General features: G+C 47.1%; 1 protein-coding gene across 1 annotated transcript in view; it reads left to right on the top strand.

The window, feature by feature from the left end:
- LRRC75A (leucine rich repeat containing 75A) overlaps window positions 1-27,612 on the top strand; it is a 70,840-nt gene that overhangs the window by 26,315 nt on the left and 16,913 nt on the right. The window contains exon 2 of the mRNA XM_056865282.1: window positions 7,740-7,868. Coding sequence (XP_056721260.1) covers window positions 7,740-7,868 — 129 coding nt within the window. The remainder of the gene's footprint in view (window positions 1-7,739; window positions 7,869-27,612) is intronic.

Raw genomic sequence — 27,612 nt, 5'->3', positions numbered from 1 at the left:
CTGGCTGTGCATGTCTTGGTGTGGCGGATGGGGTTGCCAGCCTCCAGGTGGGGTCTGGAGATCTCCCAGAATTACAGTTGATCTCCAAACTGCAAAGATCAGTTCCCCTGGAGAAAATGACGGCTTTGGAGGGTGGACTGGAAGGCATTATACCCTGCTGAGGCCCCTCCCCAGGCTTCACCCCCAAATACCCAGGAATTTCACCACCTAGAGTTGACAGTCCACTGGGGCATCAGAGGCAGCCTCAAGTGAAGGTGAGTGGAATGCAAGGAGGACCTGTTAGAAGGCTCAAGAAACACTCTTCGCCTTCATTCCTTAAGGGAAGGGCTGTGACTTAGTGGTAGAACATCTGCTTTGCATGCAGAAGGTCCCAAGTTCAACCCCTGGCATCTCCAGTTTAAAGGGTCAGGTAGCAGGTGATGTGAAATACTTCTGCCTGAGACCCTGGAGAGCTGCTGCGAGTCTGAGTAGCCAATACTGACCAAGATGGACCAATAGTCTGATTTCTTGCTAGCCAAAGGAATTTTTCTCCATGTCAGGCTGGGAGGTTTCCATGCAGAAGCTTGCTTGAACCGTTTTGGGTGTGTTTTGCCTGCATGTCTTCATGACCGATTATCTTGAGTGGAATTTTCTCTCCTCCACTTGGGGGACGTGGCCTGAGTCTTGCATGAGTCATCTGGAAGTACTGCTCTGTATAATGTCTCTTGCTGCATGTGTGCTCTCTGGCATACTTGGAAGTTGTCTCCTTGGGCCAGCCCAGTGAAGAAGACAGCTCAGAGAGGCAGAGTTCTTCCCTACCCCACCGATGCCCACTTCAGCAACAAATTCAGTGATAAGTAAACCAGCCATGCAGCCAGCGAAAAACAATCTTGAAGAAGTAACGTGTTGCGTTCAGTGGTCTTCTTCCACCTCTTGAATTAAGGCAACGTGCTTAACAATCCCAATCAAAAGGCAACTTAAGTGTTTTGGGTGAATGTCATTTTTCATTTGTTTGTTTAAGTGGTTAATCACCAAATCCCAAATGAGCAAAAATGCCGCAGCATCGTAATTATTTGACAGCCGTGAAGTGCCTTTTAGGGAAAACTGACATCCCCACGTCTCAGATCTCATGTTGTCCTCGGGAGCACTTACGTGTCCAGTTCTGCATATTTTAGCGCCTGTTGCTTCACACGAAGAAATTATCTTGATACAGCTGCTATGGTTAGAGAGCTGATAAAAATCAACAGAACCCACAGTCTTCAAATGACGAAGAGATGGTGTATTTACAATAAAATATACCCAAGATTGGGCTTTTGAATCCTGCTGAAAATCTTTTTCTCTGATGTTGAACTGAAATAGTGTTCCCAGTAGTCCTAAAGCCACCACGTGGTTTGCCTGTTTATACTTATTATTTGACAACTCCTCGTCTCTCTATAGCCTTCTGTATAGCTAGACTGAATGTTAACCCCTCTGTGGTTATGCAGGGCAGAATTTTGATTATACCATACCCAGACAGGACCTGTCCTTGCTCTTCTGGCTCTATCGATTCATTAGCTCATGCCCTCTTGGAATGCCGCTTTTATGAGGAACTCCGATCACGTTATATATCTCTCCTTTTTACATATAAATCTAACGCCTCTGTGTTTGACATAATGCCTTTTTTTACTAAGTGACAGGGATCCCAAGGCTACATTGTCAGTGGCAAGATTTGTTTGGTCCTTATATCCCTCAAACACTAGATATACGCTGTTCCAGATCAATGGATCAAGGAGCTTCGAAGGGAAGGAAGGAAGGAAAATCCTTGGCTTGCTCCAAGGGCATCTTTTCCCAGCCTGACATCTTTCTGCCTAAAGTCTGGGGATGTGTCTGTGTCTAATATATAAATCTAGTGCCTCAGTGTCTGACATAATGCCTTTTTTATTAAGTGACAGGGATCCCAAGGCTACATTGTCAGTGGCAAGATTTGTTTCAGTCCTTATATCCCTCAAACATTAGATATATGCTGCTCAAGATCAATGGATCAAGGAGCTTCTAAGGGATAAAGGAAAGTAGTCCTAAAGAGGCTAGCACAAGTGGATGGATGGTACACTTCTAGACAAATGTCCAGAAGGTGTTGAGAAAACTCATTTGTAAATACAAGCATGAATAGGCAAAGTGCTTCAAATATGGGTGGGCCTATGTGGATCCCTGTGGTGCAGAGTGGTAAGCTGCAGTACTGCAGTCCAAGCTCTGCTCACGACCTGAGTTCGATCCCAACGGAAGTTGGTTTTATGTGGCCAGCTCAAGGTTGACTCAGCCTTCCATCCTTCCGAGGTCGGTGAAATGAGTACCCAGCTTGCTGGGGGTAAAGGGAGGACGACTGGGGAAGGCATTGGCAAACCCACCCCGTAAACAAAGTCTGCCTAGTAAACGTCGGGATGTGACGTCACCCCGTGGGTCAGGAATGACCCGGTGCTTGCACAGGGGACCTTTACCTTTTACTATGTGGTCTAATTATCAGAGTGTTGGACAAAGACAGGTCCCCTCCATTATTGAGCCTGTGGGGCACTTTTGGAATTTTTGGGAAGAGTAATGGACACTGCCGCAAAGTGGCTGTCATGGAAGGAAGGAGCAATCACAAAACGGCTGCTGAAGGAGGATCCGGCCAATTGCACAATGGCTATCATGGGGCAGGATCTATCATGGGACAGAGATATGGTTTGGTGTCAGTTTCCAGAGATTGTGAGAGGGAGCCTCAGGGAGAAGTCGCCAAGCCCTGAGATGGAAGAAGGTCTCTGTCCACTGCCAGCTTGAGCGTCTGTGGCTATGATGTCCCTGTCCAGGATGAGCTAGTCAGTCAGCTGATAGGTCATAGTGCCAATGGGCACCACATTGGGGTTCTCTGGGCTAGGATTTGGGATCCCCAGGTGTGGTCTGTGCTCTGGGAGACCCAGGTTCGAATCCCCACTCTGCCTTGGAAACTTGCTGAGTGAGCTTGGCCCAGGTGAAGAGAGGAGAACTAAGCAGCGTTGGGTCCCCTTGGGGGTGGGGAGAAAAACAGGGTTAAAAATGAAGTTTTAACAGTTCTCCATCTGTCATGAGGCTAGCTGAGTAACCTTGGGCTAGTCACCCTGTCTCCGTCTAGCCTACCTAACAGGTAGTTGTGAGGATGAGAGGAAAACTGTGTACCGTGCCCTGAGCTTCTTGAAGGAAGTTGGGGTTTAAAAAAATGTCCTAAGTCTGCAGATTTATTTGTGAAAACCTGCCTGTATGAACTAGGAGTGTGTTCTAGTGGGTCGCAACCCCATATGGGGTCGCAGAACTGAACGTGGGGGTCGCAAAAAATTTGGCAACAGTAAAAAGTTTCTTTTAAAAATATTTTTTTATTTTCTATTATAGGGGTACAGAAAAGAAAAAGGGAAAGAACACTTAGGGAAAAAGAAAAACACAATACACAAATGAGTAGTGCTCAAGCTCAGCTATTCACTCAGAGCCCCAAAATACTGATTATATATTATCAATTCGACACACTGTTAATGAAAAACACTGACTGCTACGATTGTTTGAATAAAATAAATCTTACTTGACTGCTATAACCCTTGTTTCTTTTTCTTTTCCCCCAATATATATTTTATTCCTTTCGAAGGGGGGGTTACAGAGAAAAAAAAGGGATAGGGAACTGTAAAAGGGTTCTTAATGATTTATTATCTGCAAATGTTTGATTTGTATACCTATTTTATACACCTATCTACCCGTGGCACAGAGTGGTCAGCTGCAGTACTGCAGTCCAAAGCTCTGCTCACAACCTGAGTTCGATCCCAACGGAAGTCGGTTTCAGGTAGCCAGCTCAAGGTCGACTCAGCCTTCCATCCTTCCGAGGTCGTTCAAATGAGTACCCACCTTGCTGGGGGTAAAGGGAAGATGACTGGGGAAGGCACTGGCAAACCACCCCATAAACAAAAATCTGCCTAGAAAATGTCGGGATGTGACATCACCCCATGGGTCAAGAATGACCCGGTGCTTGCACAGGGAACCTTTACCTTTTTGCCCGGGGTCACGTAAAAATGTCTCCGGCGAAAAGGGGTTGCGAGTAGAAAAAGTTTAAGAAGCCCTACTAGAATGGAGCTTGCTGTGAGATGGGGTGGAGGATGGAGAGGCAAATTGATAAGCTCAGCTGAAAGGGAACTTGCCTGTTCAGGTTAGACCCATTTCCACATTTCTTTCCAGAGCTGAAAAGATGCTTAGGCCAGCAATTGCAAGAACAGGTGTGGAGCTAATAAAGTGGAGATGAGCTCATGGGTTTGGCAGATGGCCGGCTTCCTTTCCGCCTCGCACGACTTTACACCGTGTTCCCGTCGGGTCTCCGGCGCGGGGTTGGTGGGGAGGGAGTGTTTATTGTGCTATGGAAATGAACGGGGATGAGTTTTTTTAAATATTTTTTTAATTTTTTTTTATATTGGAGGGGGTGAATTGTCATTGGGCTCCAGTGAGTCAAGTAGAATTTGCCTTTGTGAACAAGAGAAGCTTCCAAAGCTTTGCTGTAGTAACAGCTTCTTGCGCTCTTGAACGCCTGCCTGGAGTTGAGGGGGGGGAGAGAGAATGGGAACTTTCCCAGACTTCATAGCTTGTCTTCCTCTGGAGCCTTACTTTGCCAAGATCTCGGCAGAACTGTCTGCCACGTCCCTTTAAGGTTGCCTTGCCAATTCGTCCTTTGCTCACGCACGAGGCATGTCTGGCCAGCGCTTTCTGAGGCTTACAGGTGCCCCCTCCGCCGTGCTCTTTCCCCGCTGATCAGAATAACAGTACATTTTATTTTTATAGCACTTCGCCACTGTCATATGATGCCCGGGTCACTTTTATGCAAGAATAATACCATAGTGAACCAGAGACCTTTTTTGATGTATGCTACTACTGCCGCCAGAATGGTATATGCCAGGAGATGGAAAATGACGGATATACCAAATAAATCGGAGTGGATTGAAAAAATGATGGAATTAGTAGAAATGGCAAAACTTACGGCGTCGATAAATCAAAAGGATGATAATGAATTTGCAAAAGAATGGGAGGCATGGTCTAATTATTGTAGAAATGAACTTAAGTGTGATAAACATATTTTGATCTAATTCAGAGCGGATGTATTGGATACGGATGTTTCTGTTATAATTGAATTAGATAAATAATACAAAGAGAAACAATGTAAATTAAAGGATCAGAGGAGGGGAGAGGGGAAGTTAAAGAATTATACTTTTTAATATGTGAAATGGAATGTATAATGATTTGGGTAAAAAATTAAAAAAATTATTTAAAAAAACTTTTATGCAAGAATAATAACACAGTCTCATACAGTAAAACCCACTTGGATTTTTTAGAGGGAAAAGGGTGAAAAATGGAAAAATCCGTTGGCACAAATGATGGGCTGGTTCTTTAAGTACATCTGAGAACAGGAGGAGATAATTTTTTTCAGTTAAATTATGTCTCACCTTTTGCCCCTGACCTGAATGGCTCAGGCAAGCCCAATCTCATCAGATCTCAGAAGCAAAGCAGGGTCAGCCCTGGTTAGTACTTGGGAGACAACCAGGGAACTCCAGGGTTGCTACGCAGAGGCAGGAAACGACAAACCACCTCTGAAGAGTTTGCTGGGGGGGGGGGCTGTGTCTCAGTGGTACAACATCTGCTTGGCATGTAGAAGGTCCCAGGTTCAATCCCCGGCCTCTCTATTTAAAGGGACCAGGCAAGCAGGTGATGTAAAATACCTCAGCCTGAGACCCTGGAGAGCTGCTGCCAGTCTGAGTAGGCAATACTAACTTTGATGGACCAAGGGTCTGATTCAGTATAAGGCAGCTTCATGTGTTCAATGTCTCTTGCCTTGAAAACCCTACGAGGTCACCATAAGTCAGCTGTGACTTGACAGCCCTTTACACACACACACACACACCTTTTGCACAGCCCAACAGAGGCTCAAGGTGGACAGAGCCCTACATGGCTTGGGTCTGGCGTTAATCTGAAGGAGCATATTCTCCCGTACATTCCTGTCCGGGAATTAAGATCACAAGAAGAGGCCCTCCTGACTGCCCAACGTTGGTGGGTACACAAGAGAGGGCCTTTTCGGTGGCATCCCCACAATTATGCAATAAACTCCCCAGGGAGGTGAACACACATGAACACATGAAGTTGCCTTCTACTGAATCAGATCCTCGGTCCATCAAAGTCAGTATTGTCTACTCAGAACGGCAGCGGCTCTCCAGGGTCTCAGGCAGAGGTCTTTCCCATCACCTACCTGCCTAGTCCCTTTAACTGGAGATGCCGGGGATTGAACCTGGGACCTTCTGCATGCCAAGCAGATGCTCTACCACTGAGCTACGGCCCTTCCCCACCTCACTTTCAATCTTTAGGAGGCCGCTGAAGACGGTTTAATTTAGGGCTGTATTTAGTTAAAATTAGTAGCAGCCATAAGTAGTGATCTTAAATGTTGATTTTATGTTCTTAATGTATTTTTTAAATGTTTTTTTTTTCCTGTGTTTGTAAACCACCTTGGGCTCCGTAAGGAAGAAAGGCAGCTAATAAACGTTTAAAAGAATTTAATAAAAGCCATCTTCCACCTCCTTCCGGTGATTTTCTGAAGGGTAAAGAATGCAAGATAGATTATTGGAGTTAGTGAACTCTCCACTAGAGGCACAAAAAAGCGCAGTGAGATACTAGCTGGCCAGGCTGCCCACCTCCACCCACACACACAAGTGATGTCTGCCGCAAAGCTGCTAGCATATACCATTCAGCAGTGTGAACAGCAAACCTTTGTGAAGGAAACCAGTTTCACCAAGGCTACCGGAGGCAGACAGCCACGGGGAGGGGGGATGGATCTCAGTGTTCATTCTCACTTAACCTTTCTGCAGGAACTGTCGGTCTTCTATATCACAAGAGCTTCTCCATTTCTCTTTTGAAAACTATGACAATAGACACTCATTTTCTTGGAAACCAGATGAGGCCTGAGAAGTGAACTCCCTCAGCTTCCCAGTACAGCATTAAAGGCCGGTTCCCTCCTTTCAAGTAGAAGAAGAGTTGGTTTTTATATGCCGACTTTCGCTACCACTTAAGGAAGAATCAAACCGGCTTACAATCACTTTCCCTTCCCCTCCTCACAACAGACACCCTGTGAGGTGGGTGGGGCTGAGAGAGCTCTAAGAGAGCTGTGACTGGCCCAAGGTCACCCAGCTAGCTTCATGTGGAGGAGTGGGGAAACCAACCCGGATCACCAGATTAACATCCGCCGCTCATGTGGAGGAGTGGGGAATCAAACCCGATTCTCCAGATTAGAGTCCACTGCTCCAAACCACTGCTCTTAACCACTACACCATGCTGGCTCTTCCATTTGCCACTCCTGAATCTATTGCCTATCAGTTTCATTGAGTTCCCTTTTCTAGTATTATGTGAGAGGCAGAAAAAGTTCTCTCAATCTTCTTTCTGCACCGGTGCATAATCTTATATCATGTTGTTGTTCTCCTGCCTTCCCCCAGTTATTTTTTCCCCTAAACTGAAAAATCTCAGTATTTTCAGCATTTCTTACAGGAAAGGCAGTCTGACACCTTGCATTATGATATTACATTGTCACTGCACTATAGCTATAATTTGCAACTGAACTGCCCTGTCCATACAGGAAAATGCCGTTGTGTATTACTGCTATAGCGCAGTATCCAAATGATGTGTGGATTCAGCCTGGGATGTCCCTGGGGCAGCCCCGTGATGCCTGCCTGACTAACCTCACTCACGTGCTGTCTTCCCTGCAGGATTTGGGGATGGAGTCCACTTCTCTGGATGATGTCCTCTACCGCTATGCCAGCTTCAGGAACCTAGTAGATCCTATCACGCATGACCTAATCATCAGCCTCGCCAGATATATACATTGCCCCAAAACAGTAAGTTTTCGCTTTCATGCTTGTAAAAGGGAGGAGAGGGAAGCCAAGAGGGTTAAGGCTGCTTTTGTTTGTTCCTTCTCTGTGTCATTGGGTGCCTGGTGTGAGCTGGGGATGAATTCCCCCACCTTTTGCGTTCATAATTCACTGAATTCCTGATGCTGTGTGTGTTTTTCTAACCCCCTTTCCAACAATCTGTGTGCTTTGACAAACCATATATAGATGTTGGAGGAGAGAGCCACGTATATGTTGAACGCAGAACTTCGTGTCCTTTTTGATGGGACGTGGAAATGCTGTGGCTAGCCAAGAAAAAAATCTTGGAGTCATAATGGTGAAAAGGTTAGCCCGTTGTGGTGTGGTAGCAAAAAAAGAAAATCCACTTTCCACTCTCATTCTTGCAACCAAATTAAAACACCCCAAGTTTGGTTTGAGAAGAAGAAGAGTTGGTTTTTATATGCCGATTTTCTCTACCACTTAAGGGAGACTCAAACCGGCTTACAATCACCTTCCCTTCCCCTCCCCACAACAGACACCCTGTGAGGTAGGTGGGGCTGAGAGAGCTCTATCAGAGCTGTAACTTGCCCAAGGTCACCCAGCTGGCTTCGTGCTTAGCAGTGGGGAAACAAATCCAGCTCACCGGATTAGTGTCTGCCGCTCATGCGGAGGAGTAGGGAAGCAAACCTGGTTCTCCAGATCAGACTCCACCGCTCTTAACCACTACACCACGCTTGTTCTTCCTTTACAGGTGTGTCTACCCAAATACAGCCCGACATTGCCGCTAAACTAACTGTTTGGGGAAATGAGCTGCATCCACACGTTGATGGACGGAGAGACTTAGGGAGTTGGGTTTGTTTAGTTTGGAGAAGAGAAGGTTGAGGGGAGACATGATAGCCATGTTTAAATATTTGAAGGGATGTTGTGTTGATGAGGGAACTAGCTTGTTCTCTGTTGCTCCAGAGACTAGGACACGGAGTAATGGATTTACACGAATAGAAAAGCGATTCCACCTAAACATTAGGAAGAACTTTCTGACGATGAGGGCTGTTCGACGGTGGAATGTGCTGCCTCGGAGGGTGGTGGAGTCCCCGTCTTTGGAGGTCTTCAAGCAGAGGCTGGATGGCCATCTGTCGGGAGCACTTTGATTGTGGGATCCTGCATGGTGGGGGAGGGTTGGGGTCACTGGGGATGTGGGGGGGGAGGTAGTTGTTAGTTTCCTGCATTGGGCAGGGGGTTGGACTAGATGACCCTGTGGTCCCTTCCAACTCTGATTCTATTGCGCTATAGCAGTTGTTTGTAACTGTATTGTCTTGTTCACATAGGAAAACCCAGTTGTGAACGATCACTGTAGTGCAATGGTAGTGCAGTATACAATGATATGTGGATCAGCCATAGTTTAATATTTGGGAGATGCACACCCCATGGGTTTTTTTGCTTATATAATATTTTGGCAGAGATTCTCACTGGTTTTTCCAGCTGAGAGAAAGTTTATTATTATCCTCTGCCAAGTTTCAACTGCGGCAGCTTTCACTTCCAAAGACACATTTATAAACAGGAATAATAGCTTTGGGAAGATATTCCAAATTCCTAAACATCTCTTTTGGCTTCAATCTCTAGGGGTTTCCATTCACATGACAGGTTTATATGCATTCTGTAAATACCCCATCCATTCAGATTTATGCGTATTTACCTTCTATCTTGCTATTTGTGCAAATGTTTCCCAAAGCTCATAACGGCTATAATGGATATTGGCCAAAGTTATTTTATTTATTTTTAGGCATTTGTTTCTTGTTTTTCCTCCCTGGGGCCCCCACAGTAGTTTATAAAAAAAAAATACAAAAGTACAGTTTAGATAAATGATTTAAACAAACAAAATACAATTTTAAGTAAACCAAGGAACAAAGCATATTTTAAACCACATCCTAGAAAGGTCTGGCTTCCCTGGGCTGGTTCAAGCAAGGGCACGTCCTGTGAGCCAAGAGCTCTTTGGCTCTTGCCCTTTAGCCATGCCCAGGTTAAACACCTGCAAGCAGAGGAGAAACATACTCAGCCCAGACCTTATTCAGCTGCTACTACCAAGATGCTAGGGGTATATTGTCTGCATAAGTCCGCTATGAATCCTGAAATAGAAGTATGCTTTCTATGAGGGAAAGCAAGAAGAAGAAGAGTTGGATTTTATATTCTGACTTTCTCTACCACTTAAGGAAGAATCAAACTGGCTTACAACCACCTTCCCCTCCCCACAACAGGCACCCTGTGAGGTAGGTGGGGCTGAGAGAGCTCTGAGAGCTATGACTAGCTCAAGGTTACCCCGCTGGCTTCATGTGGAGGAGTGGGGAAACAAACCCGGTTCACCAGATTAGCATCTGCTGCTCATGTGGAGGAGTGGGGAATGAAACCCGGTTCTCCAGATCAGAATCCACCACTCCAAACTACCGCTGTTAACCACTACACCACGCTGTCTCTCTTAATAATGCAAAGAGTAATTGTAAAAGTGGAAATCCTTGATGCCTCACCTAGATGGGAAAAATGGACAAGTATCCATTAATCAGATCCTGAATAATAGGCCTATAGTACATTGGAGATCCTTGTTCTTTAAATTTACCACCCAGGTTAAAATGATCTAAAAAACCATAAATTATGATCCCTCAGCATGATCAAACACTATTTTGGCATCCAAAAAAATTAACACACATTCGTCATTGAGATTAGTTGCCAGTATAATTATGTCCAACACTTCTATAATATTAGTGGCTATTTTACTATCTCCAATGAACCCCGGCCATGGTCTACATACTTAAAAGAAGATGAAAATAAGGCCGAGGCCAGTGATTCAAAATAGGTTAAAAAATGTTTTTAATTACTCGAAATAGAATTTCCCTACGCCTTTCACCCAAGAGGCTTCTTCAGGGGAAACTGTAGGTATTACACTAGTCCTTCAAACGAGCATAAACTCAGTTTCAACCTGATAATGCTAATGACGTGATTGAAATGAGCCCTGATGTCAACAGTTCATTTTTAGAACGATGCCCTGTGCATGAACAGAATTGAGCCTTGTATAAGCAAAATTCCTAGAATTCTCTTGTGGGCGGGTTGCGGGGAGCAGGTTATACACAAACCCTTGAACTGGGCTGTAAGGGTAATAAAGTAGCATCAGTGTAACAGGGAATTTCAGACCCTGATCAGTTTCTGTGGAATGACGGTGTACCAGCTGTTCTCTCTCACACTTATACATTAGTTCCCTGTGGCTTTCAGAAGTTCTTGTTCATAGATCAACCCACGTTTCTGAACCCATGTAGATGATTGGCATCTCCAATGCCAGAGTTCTTATAGCTCTGAACACAGGAAAGAAGAAGAGTTGGTTTTTATATGCCAACTTTCTCTACCACTTAAGGGAGACTCAAACCGGCTTGCAGTCGCCTCCCCTTCCCCTCCCCACAACAGACACTCTGGGAGGTAGGTGGGGCTGAGAGAGTGTGACTAGCCCAAGGTCACCCAGCTGGGTTCATGTGTAGGAGTGGGGAAACAAATCCAGTTCACCAGATTAGCCTCCGCAGCTCATGTGTGGAGGAGTGGGGAATCAGACCCGGTTCTCCAGATTTAGTCTACCACTCCAAACCACCGCTCTTAACCACTACACCACGCTGGCTCTCCAGCGTAGAGCAGGACAGACCAGGACAAGCTGTTTTACCCAGCCAGCCACTGCATTAGGGTGCGTCTCCAGTAGCGTCTGCTTGCATATTGGCTAGGCATTGCCAGTCCGCTTGCTAGCCTGTGCGGTTGCTGCATTGACGCCTGTGTTACTCCTGGGCAGTTCTCCATCAAATTTTATTGTGGGATGGCTTCGGTCTGACATGGCTGCTGGGACACTCAAGCTATTTGTTCATGGTATAAGCCATGCCGACCAAGAAGGGGTGACCTGCTGGTTTAGGCTGGCCCTTGTCTGATGCTTGGTCCACTGGCAAAAACGAAGCAGCTGTTTCTTTTTGCCCAGTGGTCAGCTGCTTTGCCCCTGGCCTGGATAGCCCCAGGCTAGCCTGATCTCGTCAGATCTCAGAAGCTAAGCAGGGTCGGCCCTGGTTAGAATTTGGATGGGGGACCACCAAAGAATACCAGGGTCGTGATGTGGAGGCAGGCAATGGCAAACCACCTCCGAAGGTTTCTTGCCTTGAAAACCCTACGGGTTTTCCATAAGTCAGCTGTGACTTGACGGCACACGCGCACACAACTGTTTTACTGACCGGCAGTGCAATGTCTGATGTAGGTTTTGCAAGAGTAATTGCCGTTTAAGTTCAGTTCATTTAAACGCGTAATTTACCGGATAGGTAGGAAGCGTATTGATTCCTTTCCCTCTTGGGCAAATCTTGTCTCTGCAATGTTTGGCAAATGGCAACAGGGATCTTTTTGTTACTAGAGGAAAAAGCCTGTTCCCGTTTAAAGAGAAAGCTAGGTGGCTGGTGAGTGGAGTGCAAGCTCTGGATATTTTCATTCTGCTCCCACTCCCGTGGTGGGTAAATAAGCAGCAAGTGGTTGAAGAGTAAATGGAATCTGGATGAGAAGACGACGTTTAATGATCTCTCTGCAGCAGAGGAAAGAAGATTAGCATGAAGGAGGGTGCACACAGGACCAAGTGCGCTCAGCTTGGTGTGAAGGCACATTTGCAGGCACAAACTCTCCAATCACCACTTAGGGCGAAAAACACATGGTCGCTTTAGCCTCCTTTATTCCCTGTTTCAGCCGGGATTCAGCCAGGATCCAATTCACGTTGGGCGAAATGCATGCATTCGGTCCTGGCTGAATCCTTGCTGAAACAGGGATTAAAGGAGGCTAAAGCGACCATGCGTTTTCGCCCTTAGTAACAGCATAAACTGCTATATGGCAGGCCCCTAATCCTGACCCAGAAGCAGTTTCTGCAAAACCTGCTCCTGGTTACTGGGTGGAAGTAGGGCCTCTTGAACTCCCAGCCAGCGTAGTGGTTAAGAGCGGTGCTTTGGAGCGGTGGAGTCTGATCTGGAGAACCGGGTTTGATTCCCCACTCCTCCACATGAGTGGCGGAGGCTAATCTGGTGAACTGGATTTGTTTTCCCCGCTCCTACACATGAAGCCAGCTGGGTGACCTTGGGCTGGTCACAGCTCTCTCAGCCCCACTCACCTCACAGGGTGTCAGTTGTGGGGAGGGGAAGGGAAGGTGATTGTGAGCTGGTTTGAGTCTCCCTTAAGTGGTAGAGGAAGTCGGCATATAAAAAACCAACTCTTCTTCTCCCTTGAACTACAGCACGTTTCTTGAATTATAGGCTACCATTTTATGACTGTTTCCTGCAAGTACAGAATTTGGCTATGTAGGCAGAGTGTAGCATTGAATGCATCTTGGCTTTCTTTTACCTTTGGACTTGTGGTTCTTAGAGATGGAGTAATTTTAAAAACCCATTTAGGAGATTTATAGGCTGCCTCTCCAGCAACGTACTACAAGTGGCTAATAAAAACAAGATGCAAGCAGAAACCATAAAATAATAAAAACCAGCCATAGCATTGTTCATCAGCAGCCAAAACAGTGAAGAAGAAGAGGAGTTGGTTTTTATATGCCCACTTTCTCTACCACTTACGGAAGAATCAAACTGGCTTACAATTACCTTCCCTTCCCCACAACAGACACGCGAGGTAGGTGGAGCTGAGAGAGTGTGACAAGCCCAAGGTCACCCAGCTGGCTTTGTGTGTAGAGTGGGGAAACAAATCCAGTTCACCAGATTAGCGTCTGCTGCTCACGTGGAAGAGTGGAGAATCATATGGAGGAGCGGGGAAGAAAGCAGGTGGTGCTTGCAGTAAAAATTTGCATTGCTCCGGGGCGCCTTGGACTTCACCCCCTCCTTGTGTCTAGCAAAAGGAGGATAAAGTTGTTTTCTCAGTTCTCGCTCTCTGCTGAAACTCCTTGGCTGCAGACGTGCTTCTCCTCTAATAAACAATCCAACTATGCAAAAAGGATTTTGTGTGCCCTCCGTGCGTCTTCTGGGTGGGGGTGGGGGATGGGAAGACTGTCTTTTCCTCTTCAGCTTTTCCCCAGTTGCAGCATTTCCCCCTGCTCCATTCACTTGTATGGAATTGGGGGGGGGGAGGATTTTTTTCTGATTCGTTTGTAGCCCCTGGAGATGTGCTACCCCAGGCAATGCCTGCGGTGCATCTTGAGTAGGATTCACCCTGCTCCCTTTGTCTCTTTAGAGCGGCTTTGCATACATCCTCCTTGCTTTTGTCATTGACCAGCTGTTATTCGTTTGCGTCCAAACATCATGGGAACCCTGGGCAGGGAAGCCGGCTGTGATTGCAAAAGAAGAAGAAGAGGAGTTTGTTTTTATACCCTACTTTTTCCTGCCTTAAAGGAGTCTCCAACCAGTTTACAGTCACCTTCCCTTCCTCTCCCTAAAACAAACACCATGTGAGGTAGGTGGGCTGAGAAAGTTCAGGGAGAATTGTGACTAGTCCAAAGACTGCTGAAGCTGGAGGGTGAGAGATTCAAAACAGATAAAAAGAAGTATTTTTTCACACAACACATAGTTAAATTGTGGAACTCCCTGCCCCAGGATGTGGTGATGGCTGCCAGCTTGGAGGGCTTTAAGAGGGGAGTGGACATATTCATGGAGGAGAGGGCTATTCATTGCCTACTAGTCAAAATGGATACTAGTCATGCTGCATACTTATTCTCTCTAGTAACAGAGGAGCATGCCTATTATATTAGGTGATGTGGAACACAGGCAGTCTGAGGGCACTTCTTCACATCAATGTTTTGATTCCCCTCTTGAGAGCCAGCGTGGTGTAGTGGTTAAGAGCAGATGACTAATCTGGAGAACCGGGTTGGTTTCCCCACTCCACATGAAGCCTGCTGGGTGACCTTGGGCTAGGCACAGTTCTTTATGAACTCTCTTAGCCCCACCTACCTCACAAGGTGTCTGTTGGGGAGGGGGAAGGTGATTGTAAGCTGGTTTGAGACTCCTTTCGGCAGAGGAAAGTGGGGTTAAAAACCAACTCTTCTTCATCTTCTTCCCTGTTAGAAGAAGAAGAAGAGCTGGTTTTTATATGCTGACTTTCTCCACCACTTAAGGAAGAATCAAACTGGCTTACAATCACCTTCCCTTCCCCTCCCCACAACAGACACCCAGTGAGGTAGGTGAGGCTGAGAGAGCGGTGAGTAGCCCAAGGTCACCCAGCTGGCTTTGTGTGTAGGAGTGGGGAAACAATTCCAGTTCACCAGATTAGCATCCGCTGTTCATGGAGAGGAGTGGGGAATCAAACCCGGTTCTCCAGATCAGAGTCCACTGCTCCAAACCACCGCTCTTAACCACTACACCACACTGGCTAGACTTGTTGTCCTCCTTGGATCCTTTATTGGGGAAAGGTTGGGCTGGGATGGAATGACGAAGGGCAGTAGAACATTTGGGAGGCACTGTGCCTCTTTGCCTCGCTTCCATTATATCAGGCTAGTTGCCAGCGCTTTGACACAAATCTCTTTCACCTGCCCCAGGCACAGGTTGCGTGTGGGGTGGATGGTTCCAGGCACGGCTGGCTGAAGGCCAGGGTCCTCTGACCATCAGCCCTAGGAGGCCCCTTCCGTGGAGCCTGTTGTGCTATCTTTGGATCTGGCCACAAGGCACGTCTGCCTTTTCCTCAGTATCCTTTCCAAAGCGCAGTTCCTTCCCCTTCGCTGCAATCTACTGCAGTAGATGCAGCCTGAACAGCCTAGCACGGCACAGAAGGACGCATGAGCTGGAGACATTGCCTGTGGCCAAAGTCTTGTTCAACCTGGCTTTGAAGGAGTGCACACAGTTTTTCCTTTTCACCCTTTTATTTTTGTCAGGAGCAAAGAGCGAAGCTGGTATGGAAGCCAACAGAATTCTTGCAAAATATTGTCGAAGGCTTTCACGGTCAGAGTTCATTGGTTCTTGTAGGTTATCCGGGCTGTGTAACCGTGGTCTTGGAATCTCAGCTCAAACCCAACCCCTCTCTGACTCTTCCTACACACCTGACACTGAGAGACACTGTCCTTCAGTGTTACTCCTCTGAAGATGCCTGCCACAGCTGCTGGCGAAACGTCAGGAAAGAAAATTCCAAGACCACGGTTACACAGCCCGGATAACCTACAAGAACCAAAGAATTCTTGCAGTTGCTATTTTCCTAAAGGCTAGATTTTTCACACCAAACCTGACTGAATCTCACCTGTTGGTTCAACAGCAGCCAGATAGATGCACTATGAATTCTCTCAAGGAGAGATGCTTGTGCCTCTAGCCAGCGTGGTGTAGTGGTTAAGAGCGGTGGTTTGGAGCAGTGGACTCTGATCTGGAGAGCCGGGTTTGATTCCCCACTTCTCCACATGGACGGCGGACTCTAATCTGGTGAACCAGGTTGGTTTCGCCACTCCTCCACATGAAACCAGTTGGATGACCCTTGGGCTAGTCCCAGCTCTGTTAGAGCTCTCCCAGCCCCACCTACCTCACAGGATGTCTGTTGTGGGGAGGGGAAGGGAAGGTGACTGTAAGCCGGTTTGATTCTTCCTTAAGTGCTAGAGAAAGTCGGCATATAAAAACCAACTCTTCTTCTTCTCTGTTCTGGGTCCTCTCTGCGCATAGAGATTTGGCTAGCAGTGCCACAAAAAAGGACAAAGCCAGGATAGCAGGCTCCTCTGGGGCAGTGATGATCGTTTCCCCCTCCAGCTGCGGCTCTTCTGGCATTTCCCATTATAACCCTGGAGCTTGTGGGGGGTCTGTGCGTTGTAGCCACAGATCCTGTTTCCGGGTTGGTGCTGTGTGTGTGTCTGTTCGGCTTGGCAAAGTGCTTGAAAACACTGTGTTGTCTGCAAATGGCTTTTTGAGCTTTGGGAGAGCGTTACATTGCTGCCTCAGGATGTAGCATGAGATTTTGGGGAGGTGAGAAGAAAAGCATTCCACTGGTGTGTGGGTGGGAAGTCTTGAATAATGCCAGCGATGGGCGCAGGTAATTTGTTCCAAGTCTCAGTACCTTCTTTCCTTCCTCAGTGGCTGCACACAAAGCCGTGTGTATTCTAACATTTTTGGGCTTTCGTTCACTATCAAATAGAATTCAGCATCACAGTATAGATTAAGGCAGATCAGTGGAACTCCTATAATTCAAACTTCAGTCTTGGGGACTTTAAAGACTAACAGTTTTATCGGGGCAAAAGCTTTTTGGGGACTAGAGCCCACTTTTTCAGATGCATAAAACGTCATCTTCTCACTTGGCAGATATAGAGATACGTTGATAAAGAAAAGAGCCCCGTGGCGCAGAGTAGTAAGCTGCTGTACGGCAGTCCAAGCTCTGCTCACGACCTGAGTTCGATCCCAACTGAAGTAATTTTCAGGTAGCCGGCTCAAGGTTGACTCAGCCTTCCGTCCTCCCGAGGTCGGTAAAATGAGTACCCAGCTTGCTGGGGGTAAAGTGTAGACAACTGGGGAAGGCAATGGCAAACGACCCCATAACATAAGACATAGTCTGCATAGGAAACGGTGAGTTTTGACATCACCCCATGGGTCAGGAATGACCTGGTGCTTGCACAGGGGACTACCTTTACCTTTTTACCTGATAAAGGAGAGGTTTTTTTCATTGGCAAAAGGACTCACAGTGCAAAGGGCAGAGATACAAAGTACACAACCCATTCACCCTATCGGTCCCTGGTGACAATACAGCTGTTCTTGCTATGTTCCGAAAGAGAGACTATTCTATTCTGTATTGGTTACGCCTGAGTGGGATAGAACTGAAGAGAACAGAACTGATTAAATGCTAGCAGTTCCTTAACAAAAATGCATCCTAATTGCTTGATGTAATCATTACAATGGGGTGTTAGAGCTAAGCAAACATCGCTCGCAGTTTCTTCAATATTAACAATATTTTGTTCTCTTAGAAAATGGATCATGCGCTGGGTTTACTTAATCGGATGACTCTTTGCTCATAACAAACTGCAGTTGATCAGAACGTAATTCTGTACAGCAGAAAACTGCAGTTAACCAGAATCTAATTCTGTACAGCAGAAAACACCAGTTGTGTTTGTATTTCAGCATTTGGGGGTTTCTGTGTGCGGGTCATATACTTGCTGTGCTTAAAACTTAGTTTAGAAGAAGAGTTGGTTTCTATACCCCGCTTTTGTCAACCTTTAAGGAGTCTCAAAGCGGCTTACAATCACTTTCCCTCCCCCCCCACACACGCACACAACAGGCACCCTGTAAGGTAGGTGAGGCTGAGAGAGTTCAGAGAGAACTGTGTCTGCCCCAAGGTGCAGCCCCAGCAGGCTGCATGTGGAGGAGTGGGGAAACCAACCTGGTTCTCCAGATGAGAGTCTGCCCCTCTTAACCTCTACACCATGCTGAACTTTACTTTTAGAGGAAAGTTCAGTACAGAACAATTTGTCAAGATCTATAATTTGCGTCTGCTGCGAATGTTAGATTGTTAGCATAAAATAAGAGCCTGAGGTTACTTAGGTGGGCTCAGTGAGATACAGAACAGCACCTTCTGGAGACTGTGATAATTTCAGGCCTCCAGCCTCCCCTTGTCCTAACAATGAAGAAGAAGAGTTGGTTTTTTATATGCCGACTTTATCTACCACTTAAGGGAGAATCAAACCGGCTTACAATCGCCTTCCCTTCCCCTCCCCACCACAGACACCCTGTGAGGTAGTTGGGGCTGAGAGAGCTTTAAGAGATCTGTGACTAGCCCAAGGTCACCCAGCTGGCTTCATGTGGAGGAGTGGGGAAACCAACCTGGTTCACCAGACCAACGTCCACCACTCATGTGGGAAATGAAACCCAGTTCTCCAGATTAGCGTCCGCCACTCATGCGGAGGAGTCGGGAATCAAACCCGGTTCTCCAGATTATTGTCCACCACTCCAAACCACCGCTCTTAACCACTACACCACACTGGCTCTCTCGCCATTACCCCATGCTGGATCTCTCGCAATGATCTCAAAAGTCAGACTTTTGAAAAATTTTAACATTATTTCTGCTTTTTAAAATCTGGTTTGTTGGTTGAAAGCGTCTTACAACTAATCAAAGAATTTTAAAAGTGGAGCCGTATCAGAAGAACCAAAAATACAGGTATTGGAACAAGGAGAAGCTAAAAACCATTGCAGGTAAAGAGGCACCTAAATGCCAGTAACGGAGTTGCCAGGCAACAGTTCTGGATGGGAGATCCTGGAGACATGATGCCAGAAAAGCCCTTTCCCGCTCTGAAGGAAGGGCATCTTGATCTTTGGGTGTTTCTCGCCCATTGCTAGGGGTAGACAGGACTAAACTAACAACTTCCTGTCTCCTGGCGAGGAACACCTCCCCTTCCAGTTCTTCTCCTGCCTTCGCTGGGGTGAGAGCGTTGCAGCCATAGCTGCTGCTTAGGTCTAGTGAAATTAGGTTAGAATAGGTTCTTTTCCTTACCTTGCCGTATCCAATTGTTTTCCCTCCCTACCCTCCTTCTCGTTTGGGTATGTTTGTTTTTTAAATTTAAGCCCCCGGCTCTGCCGACCATCAGCTGAGCCCCGGGAGAAACAGCTAAGACGCGGGAAAGACGCGGCAAACGAAATGGCTGCCGGAGCTGCATCGGAGGACATCGAGCTTCTTTCTGATGCAGATCAAGAATTGGCCTTAAAATCGGCTCCCGCCGTTAGCCGCCCTGGCGGACTATCGGAGAGGGAGACCGGAAAGTCGCCGCCGCCATCTACTTCGGCTGGAAAATCGCTGAAGAAAAACAAGTCTAATGGCGGGGGGAAAGGCGGCAGCCGCAAGCGCCAGCTTAAGCAGAGTTCCGCTTTGACCTCTAAGGTTGTGCTGGCGTAGGCCAAGGGCTGGGCGGTGCCAGCAGTCCTCAGACGTGCAGGAGGTATCTAGCCCCTTTCGGAGCAGGCGACAAAGATTTTGCTATCTACCAAGGTCAGAAGTCAGAGGCGTCGTCAAAGCAGGCAGGAGTCAACGGCCGGAAAGATCAATCATGAGCGGTAGCAGGAACACAGAGAAACTGCACGGTTGCTTCCGCAAAGTGAAAGCACGCCTGCACTGCCTTTATCAGTCAGTGCACTTCCAAGCTAGGCTTCATCCTGAAACGACTCAGCATCAGTTCTCTGTCTGCTTAGCCTCTCCAAGCGAGCACTTCTCCTTCTACCTTGCAGAACCACACGCTGCCGAGTCCTGATACGCCTATCAGGTTCAGGTGAGCCAGTCAGAAACATCTCTCCACATCAATCTCCTCAAACTCAGGGCAGTACGCCTAGCCCTCATCAAATTCCACAACCTTATCAGAAACAAACATGTGCTAATCAGGATAGACAATATGGCGACCAAGGCCCACATCAACAAGCAGGGTGGGCCCCGCTTCTCTCGCCTACACCAGGAGTCATCGGCCATCATGATCTGGGCAGAAAAACACCTTTTGTCTCTGAGGGCAGAACATGTACGGGGCATCCACAACACTCAGGCAGATTGGTTAAGCCATCAGACCCTCCAGGAAGGGGAATGGATGCTGAATACTCAAGTCGTTCAAGCCATCACCAGCTGGTTTAGATGCCCACGGTGGATCTGTTCGCCTCAGTCCAGAATCGTCAGGTGGAAAGGTTCTTCTCTCGGTTCTACCATCCGGAAGCAAAGCAAGTGGACGCTCTTCTGACTCAGTGGCCTCTGGGTCTCCTATATGCCTTTCTGCCACTGCCTATCCTTCCGAAAGTCATCGGGAAGATAAGGGCAGAGAGAGTGGAAGTCATCCTGATTGCTCCCAATTGGCCGTGGTTTCCGGCACTCATGGAGCTCTCCACCAGGGCACCTTGGCAGATTCCAACATCCTCGGACCTCCTTCAACAGGGACCAATGATTCATCCATATCCTGGATGGTTTCATGACCACTTGGAGGTTGAAAGGGCAAGGCTCTTAGCCCTTGGGCTTTCCGTGGAGGTGGTGGGGACCATCCTTAAAGCCAGACGTCCTTCTACTACAGTGATATCTCAATACACCTGGAAAGCCTTCTCCAGGTGGTGTCACCGGAAGATGACCAAACCTCTCCTAAGCTACCTCAGTTACTAGACTTTTTACAGAATGGTGCGCAGCAGGGCCTTAGAGCGGCAACCTTACGAAAGCAAGTGTCTGCTATTGCCTCAATCTGTCCAGACATTGATGGGATTCCTCTGTCATCGCACCCTCAGGTTAAGGCTTTTATTAAAGGAGTAGCTCAATCTACCCCTCCGGTGACTCACCGCTTCCCTACCTGGAGGCTGAACACTGTACTTTCTGCTCTAACCAAAAGTCCCTTCGAACCCATTAGAGAAGTTCCCTTACAATTAGTAAGGATGAAGACCTTATTTTTAGTTGCCATAACCTCTGCCAGGAGGGTTTCAGAATTGGGTGCCCTCTCTATTCGCAAAGACTTATGTATCTTTCACAAAGATAAAGTCGTGCTACGTACTGATCCCTCGTTCACCCCCAAAGTGGGTTCCCGGTTTCATCAGTCTCAGGAACGTCACCCCCTTCCTTTTGTCCTAATCCTTCTACTCCCAGAGAGCGGAGTTGGCACACCTTGGATCTGCGTAGAGCTATTCATATTTATATATCTAGAACTGAATCCATTAAGAGAACAGAATTTATGTTTATCTCTATTTCTGCACCCAGCAAGGGACTTTGCATGACCCGACCGTCTATTAGTACATCCATTAGACAATGCATCAGAGAAGCCTACCTAGCAGTGTCCAAGTTCCAAATGGGATCACAACCCATTCGCTGTGAAGCACAGCCATGTCAGCCGCATTTTTCAAACAAGCCTCGACTGAAGAGATCTGTAAAGCGGCTACTTGGTCCAACGTGACTACCTTCATTAGACATTATCGAATCAATACTATGGCATCCTCCGAAGCGGCATTTGGCAGACGTATTTTACAGCACGTGGTGGAAGATGATGAGGACTGAGTTCCCACCCGTTATGTCATTGCTCTTGGAGATCCCAAAGATCAAGATGCCCTTCCTTCAGAGCGGGAACGGTACATTGTTTACTCACCAAGAAGGTCCTCTCCGCTCTGAAGTAGAAGGGCATCTTGCCCACCGGAGATGGCAACATCCTCTTACAAGGGTGGACCGAAGCACACCAAACTGGCCTACACATTCGATGGGCCTAATAATATTGTAGCAATACATATAGAATGGTTCTAAGTTTATCGTTCAGTTTATTGTTGTTTGTACTCCTTGTGCCTTTCCCTGTCTCTTGAGCTTGCTGTAGAATAACTGGAAGGGGATGTGTTCCTCGCTGGGAGACAGGACGTTGTTAGTTTAGTCCTGCCTACCCCTAGCAATGGGCGAGAAACACCCAAAGATCAAGATGCCCTTCTACTTCAGAGTGGAAAGGACCTTCTCGGTGAGTAAACAATGTACCTGTCCCTGCCTTCCACCTGTCTTCACCTGAATTGGTGGGGAAACCCAGAGAAGAGTAATACTTGGCAGGCAGCCAGGCAGGCTTATGTGGGAACAAGATAACCTGGGCCCAGGCCCTTTTGCCATGATTAACTGCTGTGTTTCCTGGAAAGAAGAAGGCCTTGGTTATATAAGATAACCTTCCTAAAAAGAGATTATACACAGAGAGTTTTTCATTAATGCATGTACCTTTAACTTGGATGTGAATTTAATCCCCTCGGTTCTTCCGCATGGCATTCCAGTGTGTGTGGGGAAACCCTAGTGTTCCTTTCAGGTGGGTGAACAGGGTATTTAAACAGAAGTGCAGTCCAAGGTGGCATTCAGATGTTGTGACAAGCAGCAATTAAAGCCCAGGCGGGCATGAATTCAGTGTGTGGCCATATGCAGCCTTTGCCCCTCCAAACCCCTTCCTCCTCTGAAGAAGAAGAATAGGTTTTTCTCTACCTTTAAGGAGTCTCAAAGCAGTTTAGGATCAGCTTCCCTTCCCCCTCCACAACAGGTACCTTGTGAGGTAGGTGAGAGAACTGTGACTAGCCCAAGGTCACCCGTCTGGCTTCATGTGCAGGTAGAATGCCCATTCTTTTTTTGATCAGCCTGTTGTGATTTTACAAACTTCCCGTTCTGCTTTATTCCCACGAGGGATATTCAGCTTTATTTTGGTGGGCTGTGACGGCTACATTCTTCCCTCCCCCGCATCTTTTTTCTTGGTTCCGCATTGCTAATTAGCACATTGTGATGTGTTGCTCATTTGGCCTCTGCCGTGGCTAAGCCATTTTTGCGGATACAGTTGCGCTTATGCATGACAATCGGCTGCCGTCTGCCAGTGACGAACAGGGAAAATGAGCTCTCTGTGTCCCCAGTAAGACGTTAGAAGGGAGGAATGCTTGAACCCCTTGCATGTTCTCCCAATTAACCTGTAGCTGATAATTGGCCTCCAGCAGTTTGTTCTTGCCCTGGGGTGTACGGGCGACTTTCAGCTACTGTTTGAATTAGCTGTGCCATGTAGCATTTCCTTTGTGGGCAAAAGAAGAAGAAGAGCTGGTTTTTATATGCCTGTTTTTCTCTACCACTTAAGGAAGAATCAACCCGGTTTACAATCACCTTCCCTTCCCCTCCCCACCACAGACATCATGTGAGGTAGGTGGGGCTGAGTTGTGACTCGCCCAAGGTCACCCAGCTTGCTCCATGTGTAAAGTAAAGGTAAAGGTCCCCTGTGCAAGCACCGGGTGACGTCACATCCCGACGTTTCCAAGGCAGACTTTGTTTGCGGGGGTTTTTTGCAGTGCCTTCCCCAGTCATCTTCCCTTTACCCCCAGCAAGCTGGGTACTCATTTCACCGACCTCGGAAGGATGGAAGGCTGAGTCAACCTTGAGCCGGCTGCCTGAAACCGACTTCTGTCGGGATCGAACTCAGATCATGAGCAGAGCGTTTGACTGCAGTACTGCAGCTTAACACTCTGTGCCATGGGGCTCTTACTGCTTCATGTGTAGGAGTGGGGAAATAATTCCAGTTCACCAGATTAGCCTCCACTGCCAATGTGGAGGAGTGGGGAATCAAACCAGGTTCTCCAGATCAGACTCCACCACTCCAAACCACCGCTCTTAACCATTACACCACGCTGGAAAAGTACATAGCACTTGAAAAACACATAGGGAGAAAATCCTGAAAAACAGGATAGGGAGACAATTTATAGTTAACACTGTAGTTGGTGTTACAATATAAAGACCTTAATGAATGGGTTAAATACTAGAGCTGTACAAGTAAAACATTTAATAACCGATAACTGATAGAATGTAGTTTAAAAGTAGTCTGATAATAGATTATTGTACTGTGAAATTTTAGAACAGAAGATAAGAATATATAGAGATTACTAGAAGTGGTCAATAGAAGCTGTTGAGGTTATTATGAATATTGTTCATTGATTAGAAGTTCAGTGGGTAAATGAGCTAAATATCAGATGCTGTGGCTTGTCACAGAAACCTATGTTATCTATTCCCCCCCTTCCCTTTCCCATTTTATTTTGTACCTTAAAAACCCAATAAAAAATTTCAAAAAAATAAAAAAATAACATAAGAAAAGCCATGCTGGATCAGATCCAGGTCCATCAAGTCCAGCAGTCTGTTCACACAGTGGCCAACCAGGTGCCTCTAGGAAGCCCACAAACAAGACAACTGCAGCAGCACCATCCTGCCTGTTTTCCACAGCACCTAAGATAATAGGCATGCTCCTCTGATCCTGGAGAGAATAGGTATGCATCATGACTAGTATCCATTTTAACTAGTAGCCATGAATAGCCTTCTCCTCCATGAACATGTCCACTCCCCTCTTAAAGCCTTCCAAGTTGGCAGCCATCACCACATCCTGGGGCAGGGAGTTCCACAATTTAACTATGCACTGTGTGAAGAAATACTTCCTTTTATCCGTTTTGAATCTCTCACCCTCCAGCTTCAGCAGATGACCCCGTGCATTGGACAAGGAGATGAAAGTTCTAATCTCTCCTCTGCCATAGAAGCTTGCTGGGGGACTTGAGCCAGTCACTCCCTTTCAGCCTAACTGACTTATGGCAACCCCATAGGGTTTTCAAGGCAAGAGCCTTACAGAGGTGGGTTGCCATTGCCTTCCTCTGCATAGCAACCCTGATATTCCTTGGTGGGCTCTCATCCAAATACTAACCAGGGCTGACCCTGCTTAGCTTCTGAGACATAGAATCATAGAGTTGGAAGGGACCACCAGGGTCACCTTGTCCAACCCCCTGCACAATGCAGGAAATTCCAAACTACCTCCCACCCACACCCCCAGTCACCCATACTTCATGCCCAGAAGATGGCCAAGGTGCCCTCCCCCTCTCATGATCTGCCTAAGATGATGAGATCAGGCTAGCCGGGGCCATCTAGGTCAGGACCAGCCTAACCTACCACATCAGATAGTTATAACAACAAAACGGATGAGCGGGTAAGGGTGCTGTGTCAGCCAGTTTGGGTCTCCCCTGGGCAGACAAGCAGGGTATAGGCACACAAATAAAATACCTCAAGCCCCCCACCCCAAATTCGAGGAAATCCTATTGCATAAAAGCATAAAAGTGCTTATGGGGTTTACCAAATGTTTTCCAATTGATTCAGCCTGCACCATATGCTGTTTATCAGCAATGCCTCCCTGTCTTAAAACTGTTCTCACCTATTTTTGCAGACAACATTGTTTGTTAGCCACTGTACCCGTTTTCCTGTGCACCTGGCACATTTTGTAGCTCCCTGTTCTTTTGTTCACGTAACCAGCAGTGCCGCAACATGGAGTCACTTGCCCAACCCGTAACTATCGGGACAAGGGTTTTGTTTTTGTTTTTTTGTTTGCTTGGCCCACGCGGCAGTTTGGCTACAGCCTTGTTTATGACGGGTTACTGTGGATATCGGCCAGATTTGTCCTTTGCTCGGTGGGTTGACTGCACCGCTTTCAGGCTGCTGGAGCTTTTAGGAGGCAAATTCTTTACAGTTGATTGTGCAAATGCAGTTACCCTTTGAGCTCTCCAACTTGATGGGACCACGGAAATGCCACGGCCCTTGTTGCCATGCATTTCTGATGTACGACGTGCAGCTCTCCCTTTCTCTAAAGAGCTCCGAGTAGAAAAAGAAAAAGAGTTGGTTTTTATATACCGACTTCCTCTACCTTTTAAGGAGAATCAAATCGGCTTACCATCGCCTTCCCTTCCTCTCCCCTCCACAGACACCTTGTGAGGTAGGCGAGGCTGAGAGAGTTCCAAGAGGACTCTAACTAGCCCAAGGTCACCCAGCAGGCTTCATGTGCAGGAGTGGGGAAACCAGCCCAGTTCTCCAGATTGGAGTCCACCGCTCATGTGGAGGAATGGGGAATCAAACCCGGTTCTCCAGATTAGAATCCGCTGCTCCTAACCACTACACCACACAGTAATAGTTTAGTCATCCAACAACCCTGCAAAGTAGGCTTACGTTGTGAATGAAAGGTCTTAAGAACATAAGAAAGGCCCTGCTGGATCAGACCAAGGCCCATCAAGTCCAGCAGTCTGTTCACACAGTGGCCAACCAGGTCTTGCCCAAGAGCCACCCCCCCCCCAGTGATCTTTGTGGTCACATGGGGAGTAAATCAGGGTTTCTTGCTGTAGGTGGTGTGTCATGTAAGTAGAGGAAGGGGGCTGCATGTGTGGTTGTGCGTACAGGGAACAAACAGGACTTTAAAGGGATTCCAAACAGAATCTTTCTCTTTTTTTTTGCTAGACACAATTCACACCAGAGAATCTGTCATGCAGCAGGCTTAATCCAGGTATCAGAATCAAATTACTGCCTTGGAGAATTTATTCCCAGCTCCACCGCAGATGCTCCTGTACTGAAATGGAGAGTCTGCCACAATTTCATCCACCCATGAGGGACAAACGGTTCAGAAGTGTGCATGACTGCACTTATGTATTGGTTGTGTGTGTGTGACCTTAGTTTTTTCAATGGGGTTGTTTGGGCTAGGCTTGTGGAGAAGAAAAAGTGACATATTGAACCCACCGGAGCTATTGCAATGGTCTAAAAGCACCATGCCCTTTATTCCAGGCACAAGCTACAGTTTCTTCCTGTTTGCCCTGTAAGTGCCGCACCTATCGGATCCATATGTTGTGTAAAATAGGTCACAGTGAATATTGCATGAAGCCTGATAAAGAATTCATGCTGGAATTCAGCAGGGGGCTGATCCACACAGAGCAATTAGTCATTTTCCTAAGGTGGGGAGAAATTGCACAGGGAAGCTAGCACAGACTCCCCAGCAGGGGCAAGTCACAAGCTTCTGCTTGAAGCCCATCCCATTCTTTGGGTCGAGAAACTGCAGCGGGTTTGGAGACTTTGAGCCTGTTTACTGTGCCTGGTGCATGCTGACCAGCAAGTGGTTTCAGTGCAGCCTGGTTACGTGTGCATGTGTGAATTCAGTGTGGGACATGGAACGTGTTCCTAGAACATGGGATTGAACAATGAGACAAGTATGTGGGAGCACAGTGACTACAGCCAGCCCTTACAAATCGGAAGGCACCATTGGGGCTAATGTTCCTGGAAACAAGACAAATGTCCACTTAGCAGTAGAGAGCTGAACACTTCTTTCCAGATGGAGCCAGCGTGATGTAGTGGTTAAGAGCAGCAGTCTCTAATCTAGAGAACCGGGTTCAATTCCCCACTCCTCCACATGAAGCCTGCTGGGGGACCTTGCATTAGTCACAGTTCTCTCAGAACTCCCTCAGCCCCACCGCTATTAACCACTACACAATGCAGCCATACTCGATAGCAGTTCCCAAAACACAGTCTCGGTTGCCTGACATTTGGGACC

The sequence above is a fragment of the Euleptes europaea genome, chromosome 19 (genome assembly GCF_029931775.1).
Source record: "Euleptes europaea isolate rEulEur1 chromosome 19, rEulEur1.hap1, whole genome shotgun sequence".
NCBI classification, from domain to species: domain Eukaryota; kingdom Metazoa; phylum Chordata; class Lepidosauria; order Squamata; family Sphaerodactylidae; genus Euleptes; species Euleptes europaea.
This window is presented reverse-complemented; position numbering and strand designations above follow the sequence as displayed.